Consider the following 19,771-nt stretch of genomic DNA (forward strand, 5'->3'; position numbering starts at 1 on the left):
TTTAGTAGTTTTGATATAATGTGCCTTGGAGAATGCTTTTTTGGATTGAGATAATTAGGTGTTCTGTTAGCTTCTTGGATTCAAAGATCCAGTTCTTTCCTTAGATTTGGGAAGTTCCCATCAATCATTTGTTTGAATAGGTTCTCTATTCCCTTCTCCCTCTCTTCCCCTTCTGATATACCCATTATTCTTATATTGCTCTTTCTAATTAAGTCATATGGTTCTTGTAGAGTTTTCTTTCTTCTTTTCTTTCTTTCTTCCTTCCTTCCTCCCTTCCTCCCTCCCTCCCTTCCTTCCTTTCTTTCTTTCTAAGTCTCGATTCTCTCTCTTCTTCCACCTGAGTCATTTCTAGATTTCTATCTTCAGCATCACTGCTTCTTTCCTTCATCCAGTCTGCTCTGTTTCCTAAGCTCACTAGTTCACACTTCATCACATTTATTGAGTTCCTCAGCTGCAAAATTTGTTTGGTTCTTTTTTTTTTAGTTTCAATCTCTTTGGTAAAGTATTCCCTTTGTTCATTGATTTTATTTTTTGAGCTTGTTGAATTGCTTTTCAGTTTTCTTCTATCTTATTGAATTTTTCCAGAACTGCAATCTTGAATTCTCTGTCATTTAAATCAAAGTCTTCCATGTCTTTATTTTCTGGAGGTTTTTCATTTTCTTTCTGAATCCCCTTATTATCTTGGTTATTCATCATGCTTGATGGATTATTTCTGTGCCTGGGCATTTGTGGGAATCAAGTCTTTTTTTTTTTTCTTTCTTTAAATTATTTGACACTTCACTGTTTAGCAAGTCAATAAGTAGAGGTCTTTCTTTTGTTTTCAAGTAGGTGGTGCTGAAGCACAAGTTTTTATTTTCTCTTACCAGCACTACTGGGGCTTCCTAGATCTCTGTGAGGTAGTGTCACCTTGGCTGTGGAAAATGCCCCATATTCCTTGAGGAGGTGGGTGTCTGCTTTATAACCCAGTCACCTTGGTCTCAGGGCACCACTCCTGCTGGTGGTAAGTGGCAGGCTATGGGTCTCCTGGCCTGTATGTTCTTGGAGCTGCCAGAAGTTACGGGCAGAGCTGCCCTGTTTGAGTTGACCCTGCTGCCTCTACCTGGCTGTGGAGTAACGGGTGGAGGAAGAGTAGGCGAGGGGAAGTGGGTTTGTGAATCTGAGGCTTTGTTCTTTCTAGACCGGTAAGTTTTTCTTAGCCTTTTGACAATCTGCCAAGTGAGGATTTTACTGTGGGGCAGGCCACAGGAGGATGGCGTAGGTGGGTTCCCACATCTGTGGAATCCTTTGTCTGGTGATGGCAGATTATTGAATGCTGCCACTCTTTGCACTGCCTCTCTGCCCCTGACCCTGGGCTCAGCCTCAATGTGTGCTGGCACCCAGACCTGACTGCTCTCTCTACCCCTCTGATATGTCCAGTGGAAATTGCACCCCAATCCTTCACTGCTATCACATCCACTGGGCCCTGTCTAGTGCTGGACTGTGTGCAGCTCCCGACTCTGTCCTGTCCCCACCCCCAGCCCCCCGCCCATCTCCCCTGTTTACTTTGACACAGCTACCTTCAGATGTCTCAGTGCTTGGATATCTCAGATGTGTTTGTGTGTTAAGCAGGGAACCCTTTGTTGAATTATAGTTGTCCAACTTGTTGTAACTTCAAAGGGAGAGACCTGGAGGTCCTCTCATGCTTCCATGCTGCTGACTCATGATTCATTTTCATTTTGAGTTAATTTTTGTATAAGGTGTGAGACTTATGTCAAGGTTCTTTTTAATTTGTTGTTGTTGTTGTTGTTATGGATGTTGCTCCAGCATCATTCATTAAAACATCCATCCTTCCTCCAATGAATTGTCAAAAATCAGCTGTGCAAATCTGTGTGTCTATATATGTGTTATCTATTCTATTCCACTGATCTATATGTTTATCCCTCTGCCAATTCTATGCTGTCCTATTGACTGTAGATATATAGTAAGTCTTGAAGCTGTGTAGATTGATTTCTCCTACCTTATTATTCTTTTTCAAAACTATTTTAGCTGTTGTAAGTTATTTGCCTTTCCTCATACATTTTAGAATAATCTTGTCCATATATACAAAAATAACCTTGCTGGGATTTTTTTTATATGTAGGAATTGTGTAGTATATCAATTTAAGGAGAATTGACATCTCTACTATATGTTGAGTCTTCCAATCCACTATCTCCATTTATTTGGATCTTCTTTGATTTCTTTCAGTGTTTTGGTTTTTGGCACACATGCCATATACATGTTTTGTTAGATTTACACCCAGGTAATTTTTTTTAGAGATTATAAATGGCACTATTTTTTTTAAATTTTGGCATTGATGTGTTCATTGCTAATATATAAAAATATACTTTGTGTGTGTTGACTTTATATCCTGCAACTTTGCTGAATTCACTTTTTATAGGTTTCTTGGAATTTTCGATGTACACAGCCATGTCATCTGCAAATCGGGACAGTTTTATTTCTTCTTTTCCGATCTATATGTGTTTTATTTCTTTTTCTTACTATATCACACTGGACAGGACTTCAAGTATTATGAGTGGTGAGAGCAGACATCTTTCCTTTTTTCCATATTTTAGGAGAAAACACTAAGTATTTAATCTTTAAGTATAATTGTAACTGTAGGGTTTTTTGTGCATGCTCTTTTTCAAGTTGAGAAAGTTTCCTGTACTCCTAGTTTTGTGGGAGTTTTTAATCATGAATGGGTGTTGAAGTCAAAATTTTTTTCTGTATCAGTTCATATGATCACATAACTTTTCTTCTTTAGCCTTTTAATATGGTTCATTATTACATTGATTGAGTTTTTAATATTGAGTCAGTCTCGCATCCCTAGAGTAAACTCCACTTGGTCATAGTGTATAATTATTTTTATATATTGCTGAATGCTCTTTGCTAATATTTTGTTAAGGATTTTTGCATCTATATTCATGAGATTTGTAGATTTCTTCTTTTGTATTGTCTTTGCTAGAGTAACATTAGCTTCATAAAATGAATTAGGGACCATTCCTCCTCTTCTATTGTCTGGAAGAGATCATGTCATGTAGAACTTATTGAATTCGTATTTATATGTTTGCTAGAAGTCTCCAGTGAAAAATCCAGGCATGGAGAGTTTTAAATTACAAATTATTTAATAATTGAAGGACAATTCAACTCATTTCATATTGAATTGTGGTAATTTGTGCTTTTTGAGGAAATGGTCCATTTCATCTAAGTTATCAAATTTATTTGTGTAGAGTTGTACGAGGTGTGACAATTAAGTTCATGAACTTGTTGCAACGATGTTGCTAACCTTTTTTTTGATATCAGAGAGATGATTCGTTGTGAATTTCGTTGTGTAACTGGACAAACAGTTAACTAAATTTACTATTTGGAAGTGCTGAAAAGACTGCGTGAAAAAGTTAGACGATCTGAACTTTTTGCCAACAATTCATGGCTCTTGCATCACGACAATGCACCAGCTCACAATGCACTGTCTGGGAGGGAGTTTTTGGCCATTAAACAAATAACTGTATTGGAACACCCTCCCTACTCACCTGATCTGGCCCCCAATGACTCTTTTCTTTACCCAAAGATAAAGGAAATATTGAAAGGAAGACATTTTGATGACATTCAGGACATCAAGGGTAATGTGATGACAGTTCTGAAGGCCATTCCAGAAAGAGTTCCAAAATTGTTTTGAAGGTGGACTAGGCTCTGGTGTCAGTGAATAGCTTCCCAAGAGGAGCACTTTGAAGGTGACTATAGTGATATTCAGCAATGAAGTATGTAGCACTTTTTCTAGGATGAGTTTGCAAACTTAATTGTCCGACCTCGTATATAGTGTTGCATTATTATCATTTTGATGTCTGCAGAGTCTGTAATGATTCCCCCTGTTTCTTTCCTGATATCAGCAATTTGTGTCTTCTCTCTTTTCTTTGTCAATCTTGCTAGAGATTTGTCAATTTTAGTGAACTTTTCAAAGAACTAGCCTTTGGTTTCATTTATTTTTCCTATTGCTTTTTTTCTGTTTCAAATTTCATTCATTTCTGCTGTTTTATTATTTCATTTCTTCTTCCGGCTTTGGGTATGCTGTACTCTTTTTCTTTTTCCTAGATTCCTAAGCTTAGATGATTGATTCAAAGTTTTTCCTCTATCCTAATGTAAAGTGCTATAAATCTCCCCTTCAACACTGCTCTAGCTGTGTCTCATAAGTTTTGATGTGCTGTATTTTCATTTCATTCAGCTCATTTTTTAAAAATTTCCTTCGAGACTGCCTCTTTGGCCTATGGATTATTTAGAAGTATGTTATTTAGTTTCCAAGTGTTTGAGATTTTCCTGTTATCTTTTTGTTATTAATTTTCAGTTTGATTTCATTGTGGTCAGAGACACACACTGTATCAGTTAAATCCTTTTAAATATGTTTTGCCTTCAAGATAGGATATGGACTATCTTGGTATATGTCCTAACAATGTTTGAAAAGACATATATTCTGCTGTTGTTGGGTGGAGTGTGCAAAAGCATGTCAATTTGATTTTGTGAGTGGTTAGTAGTGTTGAATTCTATATTCTTGCTGCTTAGAATTCTATTTTCTGTCTACTTGTCCTATCAATTATTGAGAGAAGAATGTTGAAGTCTTCAACTATAATTGTATATTTTTCTGTTTTTTCATTTCAATTAAATAAGTTTTTGCTTCACACATTTTTCAGCTCTGCTGTTTGATTCATACACATTTAGGATTGCATGTCTTCTTAATGGATTCACTTTTTTTGTTACCATGTAATGTCCCTCTCTGCGATAGGACAATAAGTATGTATGTATGTATTTAGTATTTCTGCCTCTGGTTATTTTCTTTGCTCTGAAGTCTATTTTATCTGATTTTAATATAGGCACTCCTGTGGCTATATTTTGGTTACTATTTGCATGATATATATTTTTCATCCTTTTACTTTCGACCTACCATTGTCATTATATTTTAAGTGAGTTTCTTGTAGACAGTCATGCATTTTTAATCTATTCTGCTAACTTCTGTCTTTTAATTGGTGTGGTTAGGTATTTTACACTTAATGTAATTATTCATATTGGAGCTTCGGTCTGTCATTTTATTTATTTATTTGTTTGTTTTTGCTTTCTATTTATTTTCTGTTTTTCATTTTTCTGTTTTGTTTTTCCTGCCTTCCTGTGGGTTACTTAAACATTTTTTAGAATTCCATTGTGATTTATTTATGGTGTTTGGAGTGTATCTCTTTTTATAGCTTTTCTAGTGGCTCTAGGTATTACATTACATATGTACAAACTATTTAAGTCTACTGGTGTCACCATTTTACCACTTTAAGAGAAATATAGAAACTTCATCTCCCCTTATATTTATTTACCCTCTCCAATTTGTAATGTAATTTTCTCAAATATTCCTCTACGTATATTTAGAACCACATCAGAAAGTGTTACAAATGTTGCTTCAATCAAACTCAAGAGGAAAGGAGAGCCTACTGTATTTGCCAATGTTATTACTAACTCTACCTGTCTTCCTTCCTGATATTCTAAGGCTTCTTCTTTTATCATTTTCTTTCTGTTTAAACAACTGTCTTTACCCATTCTTTTAGGGTACATCTCCTGGCAATCTCTTGGTGTTCTTAGTTTTCCTTCATCTGAGAATGTTTTGATTTCTCTTTTATTTATGAAGGATATTTTCTTTTTTTTTTTTTAAATTAAATTTATTGGGGTGACAATTGTTAGTAAAATTACATAGATTTCAGGTGTACAATTCTGTATTACATCATCTATAAATCCCATTGTGTGTTCATCACCCAGAGTCACTTCTTCCATCACCATATATTCGATCCCCCTTACCCTCACCTCCACCCCCACCCCCCTTACCCTCTGGCAACCACTAAACTATTGTCCGTGTCTATGAGTTTCTGTTTCTCATTTGTTTGTCTTGTTCTTTTGTTGTTTTTGGTTTATATACCACATATCAGTGAAATCACATGGTTCTCTGCTTTTTCTGTCTGACTTGGTTCGCTCAGCATTACTCTCTCAAGATCCATCCATGTTGTCACAAATGTTCCTATATCATCTTTTCTCACTGCCGAATAGTATTCCATTGTGTATATATACCACAACTTCTTTATCCATTCATCTATCGAAGGACATTTTGGTTGTTTCCATGTCTTGGCCACCGTAAACAAAGCTGCAATGAACATTGAGCACACGTGTCTTTATCTCTAAATGTTTTCAGATTTTTGGGTAGATACCCAGGAGAGGGATTGCTGGGTCATATGGCAATTCTATTCGTAATTCTTTGAGGAACCTCCACACTGCCTTCCATAACGGCTGCACCAGTCTGCATTCCCACCAACAGTGTATGAGGGTTCCTTTTTCTCCACAGCCTCTCCAACATTTGTTACTATTTGTCTTGTTGATGATAGCCATTCTGACTGGGGTGAGGTGATATCTCATTGTGGTTTTGATTTGCATTTCTCTGATGATTAGTGATGTTGAGCATTTTTCATATGTCTATTTGCCATTTGTATGTCCTCTTTGGAGAAATGTCTCTTCAAGTCCTCTGCCCATTTTTCAATTGGGTTGTTTGTTTTTTGTTGTTGAGTTGCATGAGTTCCTTGTATATTCTGGATACTAGCCCCTTATCAGAGGCACTGTTTGCAAAAATCTTCTCCCGTTCAGTTGGTGGCCTCTTTATTTTGTCAATGGTTTCTTTTGCTGTGCAGAAGCTTTTAAGTTTCATATAGTCCCATTCGTTTATTTTAGCTTTTACTTCCATTGCCTTTGGAGTCAAGTTCATAAAATGCTCTTTGAACCCAAGGTCCATAAGTTTAGTACCTATGTTTTCTTCTATGCAGTTTATTGTGTCAGGTCTTATGCTTAAGTCTTTGATCCATTTTGAATTAACTTTGGTACATGGTGACAAATAGCAGTCCAGTTTCATTCTTTTGCACGTAGCTATCCAATTCTCCCAGCACCATTTATTGAAGAGGCTGTCTTTGCTCCATTGTATGTTTTTAGCTTCTTTGTCAAAAATTATCTGTCCATATTTATGTGGTTTTATTTCTGGGTTCTCAATTCTATTCCATTGGTCTATGTGTCTGTTTTTCTGCCAATACCATGCTGTTTTGATTATTGTGGCCCTGTAGTACAGGCCAAAGTCAGGAAGTGTGATACCTCCATTATAGTTCTTTTTCTTAAGATTGCTTTGGCTATTCGGGGTCTTTTGTGGTTCCAAACAAATCTGATGATTTTTGTTCTATTTCTTTAAAATATGCCATTGGGATTTTGATGGGGATTGCATTGAATCTGTATATTGCTTTGGGTAATATGGCCATTTTAACTATGTTGATTCTTCCAATCCATGAGCACGGAATGTCTTTCCATTTCTTTGTGTCTTCTTCAATTTCTTTCAAAAATGTCTTATAGTTTTCAGCATATAGGTCTTTCACATCCTTGGTTAAGTTTATTCCTAGGTATTTTATAACTTTTGCTGCAATTGCAAAAGGAATTGTTTTTTGTATTTCTTTTTCTGAGATTTCATTGTTAGTATATAGGAAGGCAATGGACTTTTGTGCGTTGATTTTGTAGCCAGCAACTTTACTGTATTCGTTGATTGTTTCTAATAGCTTTTTGGTGGAGTCTTTAGGGTTTTCTATATATAGCATCATGTCATCTGCAAAGAGTGATAATTTAACTTCTTCATTCCCAATTTGGATGCCTTTTATTTCTTTCTCTTGCCTGATTGTTCTGGCAAGGACTTCCAACACTATGTTGAAAAGCAGAGGTGATAGGGGACAGCCCTGTCGTGTTCCTGAACGTAGAGCAAAGGGCTTCAGTTTTTCTCCATTAATTATGAGATTAGCAGAGGGCTTGTCATATATGGCCTTTATTATGTTAAGGTATTTTCCTTCTATACCCATTTTATTAAGTGTTTTAATCATAAATGGATGTTGTATCTTGTCAAATGCTTTTTCTGCATCAATTGATATAATCATATGATTTTTGTCCTTTATTTTGTTTATGTGATGTATCACATTGATGGATTTTCGTATGTTGAACCATCCTTGTGCCCCGGGGATGAACCCCACTTGGTCGTGATGAATAATCTTTTTAATGCATTGTTGTATTCGATTTGCTAGAATTTTATTTAGGATTTTTGCATCGGTATTCATTAGAGATATTGGTCTGTAGTTTTCTTTTTTTGTGCTGTCCTTACCAGGTTTTGGTATCAGGGTAATGTTGGCCTCATAAAATGAGTTAGGGAGTACTGTCTCTTCTTCAATTTTTGGAAGAGTTTGTGCAGAATTGCTATTAGATCCTCTTTGAAGGTTTGGTAGAATTCACTAGTGAAGCCATCTGGTCCCGGACTTTTGCTTTTGGGAAGGTTTTGGATGACTGATTCAATTTAGTTACTGGTGATCGGTCTGTTTAGATTTTCCAGTTCTTCATGGTTCAGCCTTGGAAGGCTATATGTTTCTAAGAACTTGTCCATTTCTTCTAGGTTGTTGAATTTGGTGGCATATAGTCCTTCATAGTATTCTTGGATGATCCTTTGTATTTCTGTGGTGTCCGTGATAACTTCCCTTTTACGTTTCTGATTTTGTTAATCAGTGTCTTCTCTCTTTTTATCTTAGTAAGTCTAGCCAAGGGTTTGTCAATTTTGTTAATCTTTTCAAAGGACCAGCTCTTTGTCACATTAAGTTTTTCTATTGTCTTTTTGTTCTCTATTTCATTTAGTTCTGCTCTAATTTTTGTTATTTCCTTTCTTCTGCTGACCTTGGGTTTTACTTGTTCTTCTTTTTCTAGTTCTTTAAGGTGTAACATGAGGTTATTTATTTGGGAGTTTTCTTGTTTCTTGAGATAGGCCTGTAATGAGATAAATTTCCCTCTTAAAACTGCTTTCGCTGCATCCCAAAACTTTTGGTAGGATGTATTTTCATTGTCATTTGTTTCTATGTATCTTTTGATCTCTCCTCTAATTTCTTCTTTGACCCAGTCCTTCTTTAAAAGTATGTTGTTTAATCTCCATGTATTTGTGTTTTTCCGCTTTCTTTTTACAGTTGATATCCAATTTCAAAGCCTTGTGATCAGAGAATATGCATGGTATGATTTCAATCTTCTTAAATTTGTTGAGACTGATTTTATGTCCCAATATATGGTCTATCCTTGAGAATGTTCCATGTACACTAGAAAAGAATGTATAGTCTGATGTTTTAGGATGAAGTGCTCTATAAATGTCAATTATGTCCATTTCATCTAATGTGTCATTTAGGGCTACTATTTCGTTATTTATTTTCTGTTTGGATGATCTATCCATAGCTGTCAATGATGTATTTAAGTCCCCTAGTATAATTGTGTTTTGGTCAATTTCTCCCTTTAGTTCTGTTAGTAGTTGCTTGGTGTATTTCAGTGCTCCCTGATTGGGGGCATAAATATTGATGACTGTTATGTCTTCTTGTTGTACAGTCCCCTTCACCATTATGAAATGTCCATCTTTATCTCTTGTTATCTTTTTCACCTTGAAGTCTGTTTCATCTGATATCCTGATTTTCTCTGGGTACCATTTGCTTGGAGTGTCAATTTCCACCCTTTCACTTTGAGTCTATGCTTGTCCTTGTAGCTGAGATGTGTCTCTTGTAGACAGCATATGGTTGGGTTTAGTTTTTTGATCCAATCTGCTACTCTGTGCCTTTTTATTGGTGAGTTCAGTCCATTTACATTTAGGGTGATTATTGATATGTGAGGATTTCCTGTCATTCTATCTTTAGTTTTCTGGTAAGGCTGTGTCTCCATTGTTTCTTTGCCTTTTTGTTGTTGTCTATTATTTCTGTGTGGTGGTATTCTATGATGTTTCCCTCTGTTTCTTCTTTTATTTCAGTATATATTTCAATTCTGGATTTATTTTGAGTGGTTACCCTTAAGTTTATGTAAAAGAAAGTTTGATATTTAGAGTATTCCATTTTCTTCAGCACGCTTACTTTCTCCATTCCCATATTCCGTTCAGGCCTTTACTCTCCCCTTTTTGAGTTTTGTTTGCCACAAATTGTCCCTGTTGATGGTGGTCGAATAGCCTCCTTTAGTATTTCTTGTAGTGCAGGTCGTGTATTAGAAAATTCCCTCAGCTTCTGTATGTCTGGAAAGGTCTTTATTCCTCCTTCATATCTAAAGGATATCTTTGCTGGATATATTATTCTTGGCTCATGATTTCTCTCTTTCAATAGTTTGAATATTTGGTTCCACTCCTCCTGGCTTGTAGAGTTTCTGCTGAAAAATCTGATGATAATCTAATGGGCTTTCCTTTGTATGTTACCGTCTTCTTTTCCCTGGCTGCCTTGAGGATTCTTTCTTTGTCGTTGATTTTAGACAGCTTCAATACAATGTGCCTTGGAGAAGGCCTGTTGGGATTGAGGTAACTAGGTGTTCTATTTGCTTCTTGGATTCGAGGGTCCAGTTCTGTCCACAAATTTGGGAAGTTCTCATCGACAATTTGTTTGAATATATTCTCTGTTCCTTCTCTCTTTCTTCTCCTTCTGGTATGCCCATTATTCTTATATTGCTCTTTCTGATGGAGTCAGAAAGTTCTTGTAGAGTTCTTTCATTTCTTTTAAGTCTCAAGTCTCTTTCTTCTTCTATCTGTGTCATTTCCAGGTTTCTATCTTCGATGTCACTGATTCTTTCCTCCATCTGGTCAACTCTACTACCTAAGCTGGTTATTTCATTCTTAATTTCTTCTATTGAGTTCTTAATCTCCAGAAATTCTATTTGGTTCTTTTTTAAGATTTCAATCTCTTTCGTAAAATGCTCATACTGTTCTTTGATTGAGTTTCTGAGTTCATTTAACTGCCTATCTGTGTTTTCTTGTATCTCGTTGAGTTTTTTCAGAACTGCAATCTTGAATTCTCTGTCATTTAAGTCACATATTTCTGTATCTTTAAGTCCCTTCTCTGGAGATTTTTCACTTTCTTTCTGAGCTATCTTGTTGCCTTGGTTATTCATGGCGATTACTGGTTTACTATTTCTCTTCCTAGACATCTACAGGAGTGACTTCTGCAACAGGTTGATAGGAAGCGGTCTTTCTTTTGTTTGCCAGTACTTGTTGGTAGAATGTTTTATTATTTCTCCAACTGCAACTTATTTTTCTTCTCCCACACGGTAGTGCTATTTTCTCTGCACTATTCCAACTTCTCACACAATGGGGGGATTCCCTGGGAGACGGGCTTCTCCTCTATTTATAGTTCGTCTAGGTCACAGGGCGCAGTGTCCCGGGGGGTATGCGGAGAGCTTTTGATGTTCCAAAGCTCTTCCAGCTCCTGATTCAGAGCCCGTATGTTTCAGCAGTTCTGTTTACTCCTGCAGGGATCCGCCCAGATAGGTGGGGTCAGGGGCGGGGTGAGTTGTGAGAGGTGGCCCAGAGCAATGGCGGCGACCACCACCACAGCCGGTCCTGCTTCCACAGCTCTCTCCCCTTTGCCGGAACTAGTTGGGCTGTGAATTTGTGTCTGCGGTACACAGTTCTCAAAATAGCAAATTTTCTGTTGTTTTGATCTGACACTGCTACTGTTTCGCTTCTAGCACCGGGCAGGTGGGGGCGGGGCGAGCTCTGGGAGGGGAGGGAGGGGGCGGCTAGTCTCAGTGCCTAAGGCTCCGTTCTCTGCTCGGCAGTGCGGCTTAAACTACCGTTTTCAGCCTTTTTCCCTCAGTCTTTTCTCCGAGGTCTCTGCCGTGAGCGTTGGGTTCAGCCGTGTTATATGCTGTCCCCTCAGCCCGTGGGCCTGGCGGAGCCCTAGCAGTCCGAGTTCTTCCCTCTCCCGCAGCTGCGGTAGTTCCGGGAAGCAGCGAGCTCGGCGCACTGAGCTGGGTCTGCGTCCTGCGCCGCGCGACTCCGTCTCCGCACTTCTCCCTTCCCTCCTCCCTCCACTCGCGCGAATCTCCCACCTGTAGGTGATTTCAGTCGGTAGTGGGCCTCTTCGTCTTGCCTGTCTGCTGTGCAGGGAGTCCTTTGTGGAGTTTTTGTTGTTCGATTCTTTGTAGATTCCAGGGGAGCTTTACAGAGGCTCACCTCACTCCACCATTTTTCCGGAAGTCTCCTCCGAAGGATATTTTCACAGATATAAAATACTGGTTTGACAGTTCTTTTCTTTCAGCCCTTTGAAAATGTTGTATTACTTTCCTGGCCTCCAGTATTCCTCTACAGAAATCTAGATTATTTTCCCCCTAGAAATAATGTGTTATTTCTCTCTTGTTGTTTTCAAGGTTCTCTCTCTCTCTCTCTCTCTCTCTCTCTCTCTCTCTCTCTGTTTTTTTGCCTTTAGTTTTCATAAATTTGAGTATGATATATCTTGATGTGGGTTTGTTTGCATTTGTCCTGTTTGGAGTTTTCTTCTTGAATCTGTAGGTTTATATCTCTTGCTAAATTTATGAGCTTTTCAGCCATTATTTCTTCTAGCACTCTTTCAGCACTGCCTCTTTTTCCTTTCCTTCCAAAACTCCAATGTCACAATTAGATCTTTTGTTATAGTCCCACTGGTGCCTAAGGCTCTGTTCATTCTCTTTCAGTCTATTTTCTCTGTTTTTCAGGTTGGATACTTTCTACTGTTCTATCTTCAAGCACACTGGTTCTTTCCTCTGTTCTCTCCACTGTATGCTGAGCCCATCCACTGAGGCTCTTTTCATTTCAGTTATAGTATTTTCAGTTCTAAAATTTCCATTTGGTTCTACTTTAGATCTTCTATTTCTTTACTGAAACTTTCTATTTTCTCGTTTGTTTCAAATGTGTTCATAATTGCTTGTTGGGGCACTTAAATAATTGCTTAACATCTCTTGTCATCTCAGTATTGGCATCTGCTGATTGTGTTTTCTTATTCAAGTTGATATTTTCCTGGGTTTTGGTATGATGTGATTTTAGATTAAAACATGGACATTTTGGGTATTATGTTATAAGAACTATGGGTCTTGTTTAAGTATTATGTTTAACAGCACTCTGGCAGGGCAAGGGGGGGTGCCACCTGTTTACTGTTAGATGGGGATAAAAGTCCAAGTTCTCCACATGGCCCCCACTGACTCTCATGGTGGGTAGGGGCTCCTTGTTACTGCCGGCTGGTAGTGGGAGTTTCAGCTTCCCACTGAGCTTCCACTGAGGCTACTCTGACTGAGAGGCCATGAATGCCTTATTACTACCCCCAACATGGCCTCCACTGAGACTATAGGGAAAGGAGTAGCTTTACTGCTGAGGGATGATGAAAGACCTGACTCTCTACTAGGTCTCCTCTGACACCACTCCAGCATGGAAGGAGAGGGGTACCTCATTACTGCCAAGTGGTGGTGGGAGTCCAGGATCCCCCAGTGGTTTTCGCTGACACTGTGGGGGATGGGCTCCTTATTGCCCATCAAGGTTAGTTCCTACTGAGCCTTCTGTGACACGACCCTGGTGAGAGTGAAAGTCTAGGCTCCCCACTGCATTTTCTGGTATAGGGGTGGGGCCACAGTCGTTTATGTGGTGTTTTTCTGGAGTAGACTGGTTATTATCTAAAAAGTCTCTGACTTGCTGAACTGCTCCTTTCTGGATCTTTTTGGAAGATAGAGAAGGCTTTTCTTGGGGCTTTTTTGGTCTGTGCCCACTGCCATTTCTGGATTATTAATTTCTTCAGTTTCTAGTTTGGGGTATCTGAGGCAGAAAGAAAACCCAAAGAAGTTACCTCTGTGTCAGTCCTTGGGTCTGAGATTCCTAGCTCGTCTGCCTTCTTCTTTGCACCTCTCAGAATCTTCTTATGATTGTTTTATACATAATGTCCAGGGTTTTTAGTTGTAGTTAGCAGGAGGAATAGGGAAAACTATGTCTACTCTGTCTTCTCAGAAGTGAACACCATTGACAATTAATGGCATTCTTGCTGTTCTGGCCAATACAACTAGACAAGAAAATGAAAGAAAAGATAGAAACCAGGGTTTCTCAATTTCAACACTATTGACACTTTGGATTACATAACTTTTTGTTGTAGAGGGCCATCCTGGGCACTACAGGAAGTTTAGCAGCATCCCTAGCCTCTGCTCACAAGATGCCAGTAGCACCCTCTCCCCCACTCCACACTGTGACAACCAAAAATGTCTCTGGATATTGCCAAATATGCCTGGGGAGCAGAATCACCCCCAAGTTGAAATCCTTTGGTATAAATATTGGAAAGGAGACAAATTATCTTTATTTTCAGACAATTCAGTTGTTTACTTTGACCTCATATTAGTGTCATTATGTGTATATGTGTACACACACCAAAAATAATCGATAGATATATAGATATATATTCTCCACACCCATCAATAGAGATTCTGACTTAATTATACTGTGTGGGGCACAGGCATCAATAAATATTGAAGTTCTCCAGATGATTTTTTTCTTGTTTTGTTTGTTTTTGAGAATTATATCTTATTGAGATATAATTGACGTGGAACACTGTATAAATTTAAAGTGTACCACATAATGGTTTAACTCACTTATATCGTGAAATGAGTACCACAATAAGTTTAACTAACATCCATCGTTTCATGTAGGTTGAAAAAAGGGAAAAGAACTTTTTTTCTGGTAATAAGAACCCTTAGAACTCATTCTTAATAACTTTCGTATACACCACATATCAGGGTCAGCTATAGTCATCATATTGTACGTTACATCCCAAGTACTTCCTTATTTTGGAATTGGAAGTTCGTACCTTTTCACCACCTTCCTCCAATTCCCCTCTCTCTACTTCCCAGAGGTGATTTTTAATATGACTGAGATCTGCTGTTTTCAACCTAAGAAAATACCCTGAAAATTTATTAGAAGTGATAAGAAAACTCAGCTAAGTATGAGATAAAAGATACACCCATATGTACCAAGCTCACCCAGGGGTGTCTCCACTTCCCCAGAGACCAAGTTTCAGGTTACCCCCTCCATATTTAGCCCACCTCCCTCCTTGCAGAAGGGAGCAATTTGATGGAACTTGCCAGGCTGCCAGGGCCTGGCAGGCTGCCCTCCTGCTTTGATCTGCCCCCAGAGAGAAGCCCTGGTCCTGAGGCTTTTGACCTGGTTTCTGGCAAACACCTGGGCTACTGTCCAGAGAAGGGGGAAGAGTCTAGCAAGGATTAAAAAAGTTGGAAATGGGTTTTATCCCCTCATAGATCTTTGGGGTGAATGAGGCTGTTCCTCATTATTCTAACAACTGGACTGTCCTCATTCACAAATGTAGTTGTTGGTAGTAGATTTTAAGTTCATAACGTGTCTGTCTTTTGACTTATAAAGGCTTCTGGAAAAGAAATATTGTATGGATTCATTTCCTCCAATATTTCATTATCCCTCTTCCCTTAAACACTTTTCCCCCTGCCCCCAAAGACTTTAAAATGTCTGAGGTTGTACATGCCTCTGACTTGAATTTCCCCTTCTAGGAAGGAGTTCCGGAGGCAGCGGCGGGCAGCCGTGACCCTTCAGGCCAGGTGGAGAGGCTACTACGACAGACAGAACTTCAAGCTGGTAGGAGACCTCACCTGGGAGCTGCATCTGCGGAGCAGTGGAGAGCTGTGCAGTCAAAACAGATGCTAAATGTTTGTCTATCTGAGTGTGAGGGTTCTGGCAGGAGAGATCAGGTCATTGACTTTAAATGACCAGACACACTCTCTTTTTAGCATAGCCTCAGGTCACATGGGCTGTGGGCTTCAAAGCGTTCTCCTGCAGAATTGTGGGCCGCTGCAGAGCTACAATGAGATGTCCTGCTCTGAAATTAGGTAATGGCTATCTTTCATCAATTTTCAGGCAACAAAATAAGTTAATGGATTGATTATTCTCAGTGTCAACCACTGCATGATTTTTTTCTTGACCACAGGCTCTGCTAATGGGTGTCTGCTCAGCAAATGAGCCAGAGTAACCCTGGCCATGCCTTATCAGGCCTCACTTGACTGCTTGCCTTTGTCGTGGATGTGACTATGCTTGGGACATGCAGGCACATGACCCCAGGCCTCTCTATGCTTTATGCTCACAAAGGCAGAATGGAAGCTGACAGAATGGAAAGGTTACTTGAGGCCTGTTGCTTTGCGTGCATCACTTCATTTAGTATGAAGCCAGCCCTATATGTCAAGGAACTGAGGCCTAGAGAGGTTAAGTAATTTTCCCAAGAGCGCAGCGTTAGAAGCAATAGAGCTGGAGTTAGCATGCAGGTCTGTGACTCCCGAGCCCATAAGATGAAGCATGACCCCACACACGCAGACTCCATTGGTTGGTCTTTGAGAAACCAATAAGGCTGGTTCAGGGGGATCAGGGACTGCTGTGGCACGGGGCATGTTTATGGCATAGAAGTGGATGTCCATCAATTTATTGTTTTATCCTTATTTTAAAGATCCTTGAGGGAGTAGCTTGATGGAGCCCCCCATGGGCCTCCACATGGTGTGCTGGCTCCTGACAGTTGGCTAGTTGTGGCTGCAGTTCTCTGTCACTGGCCACCCAGTTACCACTTTATTATTTATGCCATTTACCAAACATTTATTTGGCACTTATTTGCACGCCAGGCTCTGTTCCAAGTGCTTTACAAGTAATATCTCATTTAATACCCTTGTGCTCACAGGTGTGTAAAATTTTAGCATCAGCCCTTTGCCAAAGAGCAGGTAACTGTAAAGCTGATTTTCGAAGTCTCCTGGGGAGCACACTGTCTGTGCTGTCAGGAGGGCCTTCTCTGTGCGCTGGGCGCGTCCGGCCAGACCCGTGAGTCCACACCCTGTTGCCTCCTCAGATCCTCCTGGGTTTTGAGCGCCTGCAGGCCATCGCCCGGAGCCACGTGCTGGCCAGGCAGTACCAGGCCATGCGGCAGAGGATGGTCCAGCTGCAGGCCCTCTGCAGGGGCTACCTGGTGCGTCTGCAAGTTCAGGCCAAGAGGAGGGCAGTGTTGGTCATCCAGGCACATGCCAGGGGCATGGCTGCCCGGCGGAAACTCCAGCGGCAGAAAGCCAATGTAGGTGGTCGTCCGTCGCCCTCGTAAGCAGGTGGGGACTGGCTGGGGCCCTGGGGGCAGGGCAAGCAGGAGGAGTGAGCGGCAACACTGACCTCTCACCAGGTACTCCTGTCGCCTCCCTGTACAAAGTTATTACTGCAGCAGGTCCTCACACCATCTGGACACCTAGGTCGCCCCTGGATCATGTTCGCAGGACAGTCTTATACCTAGAACCTAGAAATCGAGCTCCTTGGCCCACTCCCTTTAGGCTTGGGGATGATTTCTCAGCAGATCTGGTGGGTCCCCTTGAAGGCACAGGAAACCAGGGCCAGTGAGCTATCGGCCTCCCATGGAGGAGAGCAGAGCCCCTGCTTACTAGGCTCCGGCATCATGGCTCAGGGCAGAGAAGCCGTCGAGTGTCTGGGCAGGAGAGGCTGATGGGCAGGGAACAACGCAGTAGTGCATGACCCCATCTCCTCCGAGGGCACAAGAGGCTAAACCTCAGGCTGCTGAAAACTGCGATAAGGAAGAGGAGCTAGAGAGGGAATTTAGCCCTCTCCATTGATGAAATGGGGTCTACTGAGCAAATTACTAGCAGGCAGGGCTAGGCCTGCAGGCATGGCAGCAGCCTGTTCCTACATCCATGTGACCCGGCAGGCCACAAACCAGGCCCACCTATGTGTGTGAGTACCAGCCCAGGTACCTCTCCTGGTGCAGGCTTAATGCTCTGGGGGTGAAGGGCCAGGGAGTCCTGAGCCTCGATTTGTGGCTATTCCGGAGATCCCTGGGTTTGAGGTGGTGCTTCAGGGACCATGTGTGGCCAGCGACAAGCAGGCAACCTTGCCCTGGACCGGACTCTCCAGTGGGAAAAGAAAAGCCCGCTGTTTGCTCCCTAGTCACTGAAGCTGTTAAAGTCTAGGAGTTTAGAGGAAAATACTTTGATTTGGGTAGGTGATGGCAGGAGGAGGCTTACTTGTCTTCTGTGAGGGGCTTGCTCCAGCGAGCCTTGTGGGTAACCTCCCCCCATGGGCTGTGTGTGCAGGGGCTGCTGGTCACCCCCGCTGGACAGCAGAAGGGCCAAGGTGCTCTCCCCACCAGGAAGCGCAAGTCCATCTACGACACTGTCACCGACTCCGAGATGGTGGAGCAAGTGTTTGGCTTCCTCCCGTCCATGATCGGTGGGCATGAGGGCCAGGCTTCCCCAGGCTTCGAGGTAAGATGGGCCCCCTCCTTCAAGGGTCAGGCCCGGAGGGGGGAGGGAGGGGCGGAGCCTGCCCAATGCAGAGTTCAGTCTACCTGTAGGCTCACTGGGATGCCAAGACTCCGCATGGGGAGCTGGGAAGGTGGGTGGAAAGTGTGTTCTGCCATCCTGGGTGGACATGCAGAAAAGAGGGGAGCATGGGTGTCTGTGGTCACACACTTTCAAGGTAAGTAGGTTTTCTACCTGCAGGACTTCGCAGAGCCTTTAACATGCAAATAAATTGGCCTTTCAGTCAGGCAGCATTTCCCACTTGTGTTTGACCTCCCTCTGACAGAGCACTTTGGATGTGACAGAGGACCTGATTAGTGAGCTAATGACCACTGGCAGGAGGACATGATGTCTAAGGGGAAGGTGGCAGGGCCAGACAGGAACAGCAACCCAGGGCTGTCCTGCTCACTCACCACACCTGCTCTGGGCCCCAAGACCCAATGACAGAGGCACCCCCAGGTGGTCATGCCTCCACCCACGCACACATGCATGCACAGGCGCACACATGCATGCACAGGCACACACCTGGTCTATGCGGTAGGGGCGGCTGGGACCCCCTCCGCAAGAGGGGCACCTGACTGAGGGCAGGCAGGAGGCCAAGAAGTGGGATGTGTAGGTAGCCCATGTCTGCAGGCCAGGGGCTCTGAGGGCTCTCAGGTAGCTGAGATGCTCATGCTGAGGCCCTTACTGTACCAGGGGCCCACAGAGGGGGTCGGGTGGGGAGGTCTCCAACACAAGGAGGAGTGCACAGATGGCTCTGCAGCCAGACAGACAGATACTTCTTGGGGCTCCCTGCGCGTACCTCACCACGTGGCATCTGGAAGGACAGCTGATGCTTGTCTCCATCTCTCGCTGGCCCCCAGGATCTGGAAACAAAGACCCAGAAGCTGCCCGAGGTTGACCTGGACACAGTCCCCATGCTGGAGGAGCCTGGGGAGGGCATGGATGACCTGGCTGAGCACACATTCCCCAAGTTCGCTGCAACCTACTTCCAGAAGTCGGCCAGCCATACACACAGCCGGAGGCCCCTCCGATACCCGCTGCTCTACCATGACGACGAGGCCGACTGCTCGGTACCTGGTGCTTCTCTGGTTTCTAGTAGCTCCAGCCACCCCCAGAACCCGGATCTGCGCTGTGGTTCAGTGGGAACAAGGAAGGGGCAGGGTCACCACGGCCAGCGCCGTGAGCTGGGTTCCAGCTGGACCCTCTGTCTTGATTTCCCCAGGCTGCCCTGGCTGTGTGGAGCATCATCTTGAGGTTCATGGGTGACCTTCCAGAGCCAGTGCTGTTTGCCCGGAGCAGCCTGCGTGGCAGTGCACTGATGCAGCAGGCCCATGGCGCCGTGGGCAGGGAGAAGAGTGCCCAGTCTCCACAGCACGGAGGCTCTGCACAGGTGCGTGCGCAGGTGGTGGCAGACAAGGGCACACACCCTCTGGGTGTCCGCCGGGCCTGAGGCCCCACAGAAGCTGGACTGGAAGGGGAGGCCAGACACAGAGTCCCCTTTCAGCGTCTCCCTGAGCCCGGTCAGCCAGGCCTCCCCACCGCGGGAGTTTCAGCCTCGAGTCGCACTCAGGGACTCATGAAT

At 42.4% G+C, this 19,771-nt stretch overlaps 1 protein-coding gene across 2 annotated transcripts in view; it reads left to right on the forward strand.

Annotated features, from left to right (window-relative positions):
• The window catches only part of MYO7B (myosin VIIB), a 138,431-nt gene that overhangs the window by 94,152 nt on the left and 24,508 nt on the right, over positions 1–19,771 (forward strand). For both annotated transcript variants that reach the window (XM_074334550.1, XM_074334554.1), the window contains exons 20-24: positions 15,406–15,490; positions 16,740–16,958; positions 17,980–18,150; positions 19,050–19,259; positions 19,412–19,579. In XM_074334550.1, coding sequence (XP_074190651.1) covers positions 15,406–15,490; positions 16,740–16,958; positions 17,980–18,150; positions 19,050–19,259; positions 19,412–19,579 — 853 coding nt within the window. The remainder of the gene's footprint in view (positions 1–15,405; positions 15,491–16,739; positions 16,959–17,979; positions 18,151–19,049; positions 19,260–19,411; positions 19,580–19,771) is intronic.

The sequence above is a fragment of the Rhinolophus sinicus genome, linkage group LG01 (genome assembly GCF_036562045.2).
Source record: "Rhinolophus sinicus isolate RSC01 linkage group LG01, ASM3656204v1, whole genome shotgun sequence".
In the NCBI taxonomy this organism is placed as follows: Eukaryota; Metazoa; Chordata; class Mammalia; order Chiroptera; family Rhinolophidae; genus Rhinolophus; species Rhinolophus sinicus.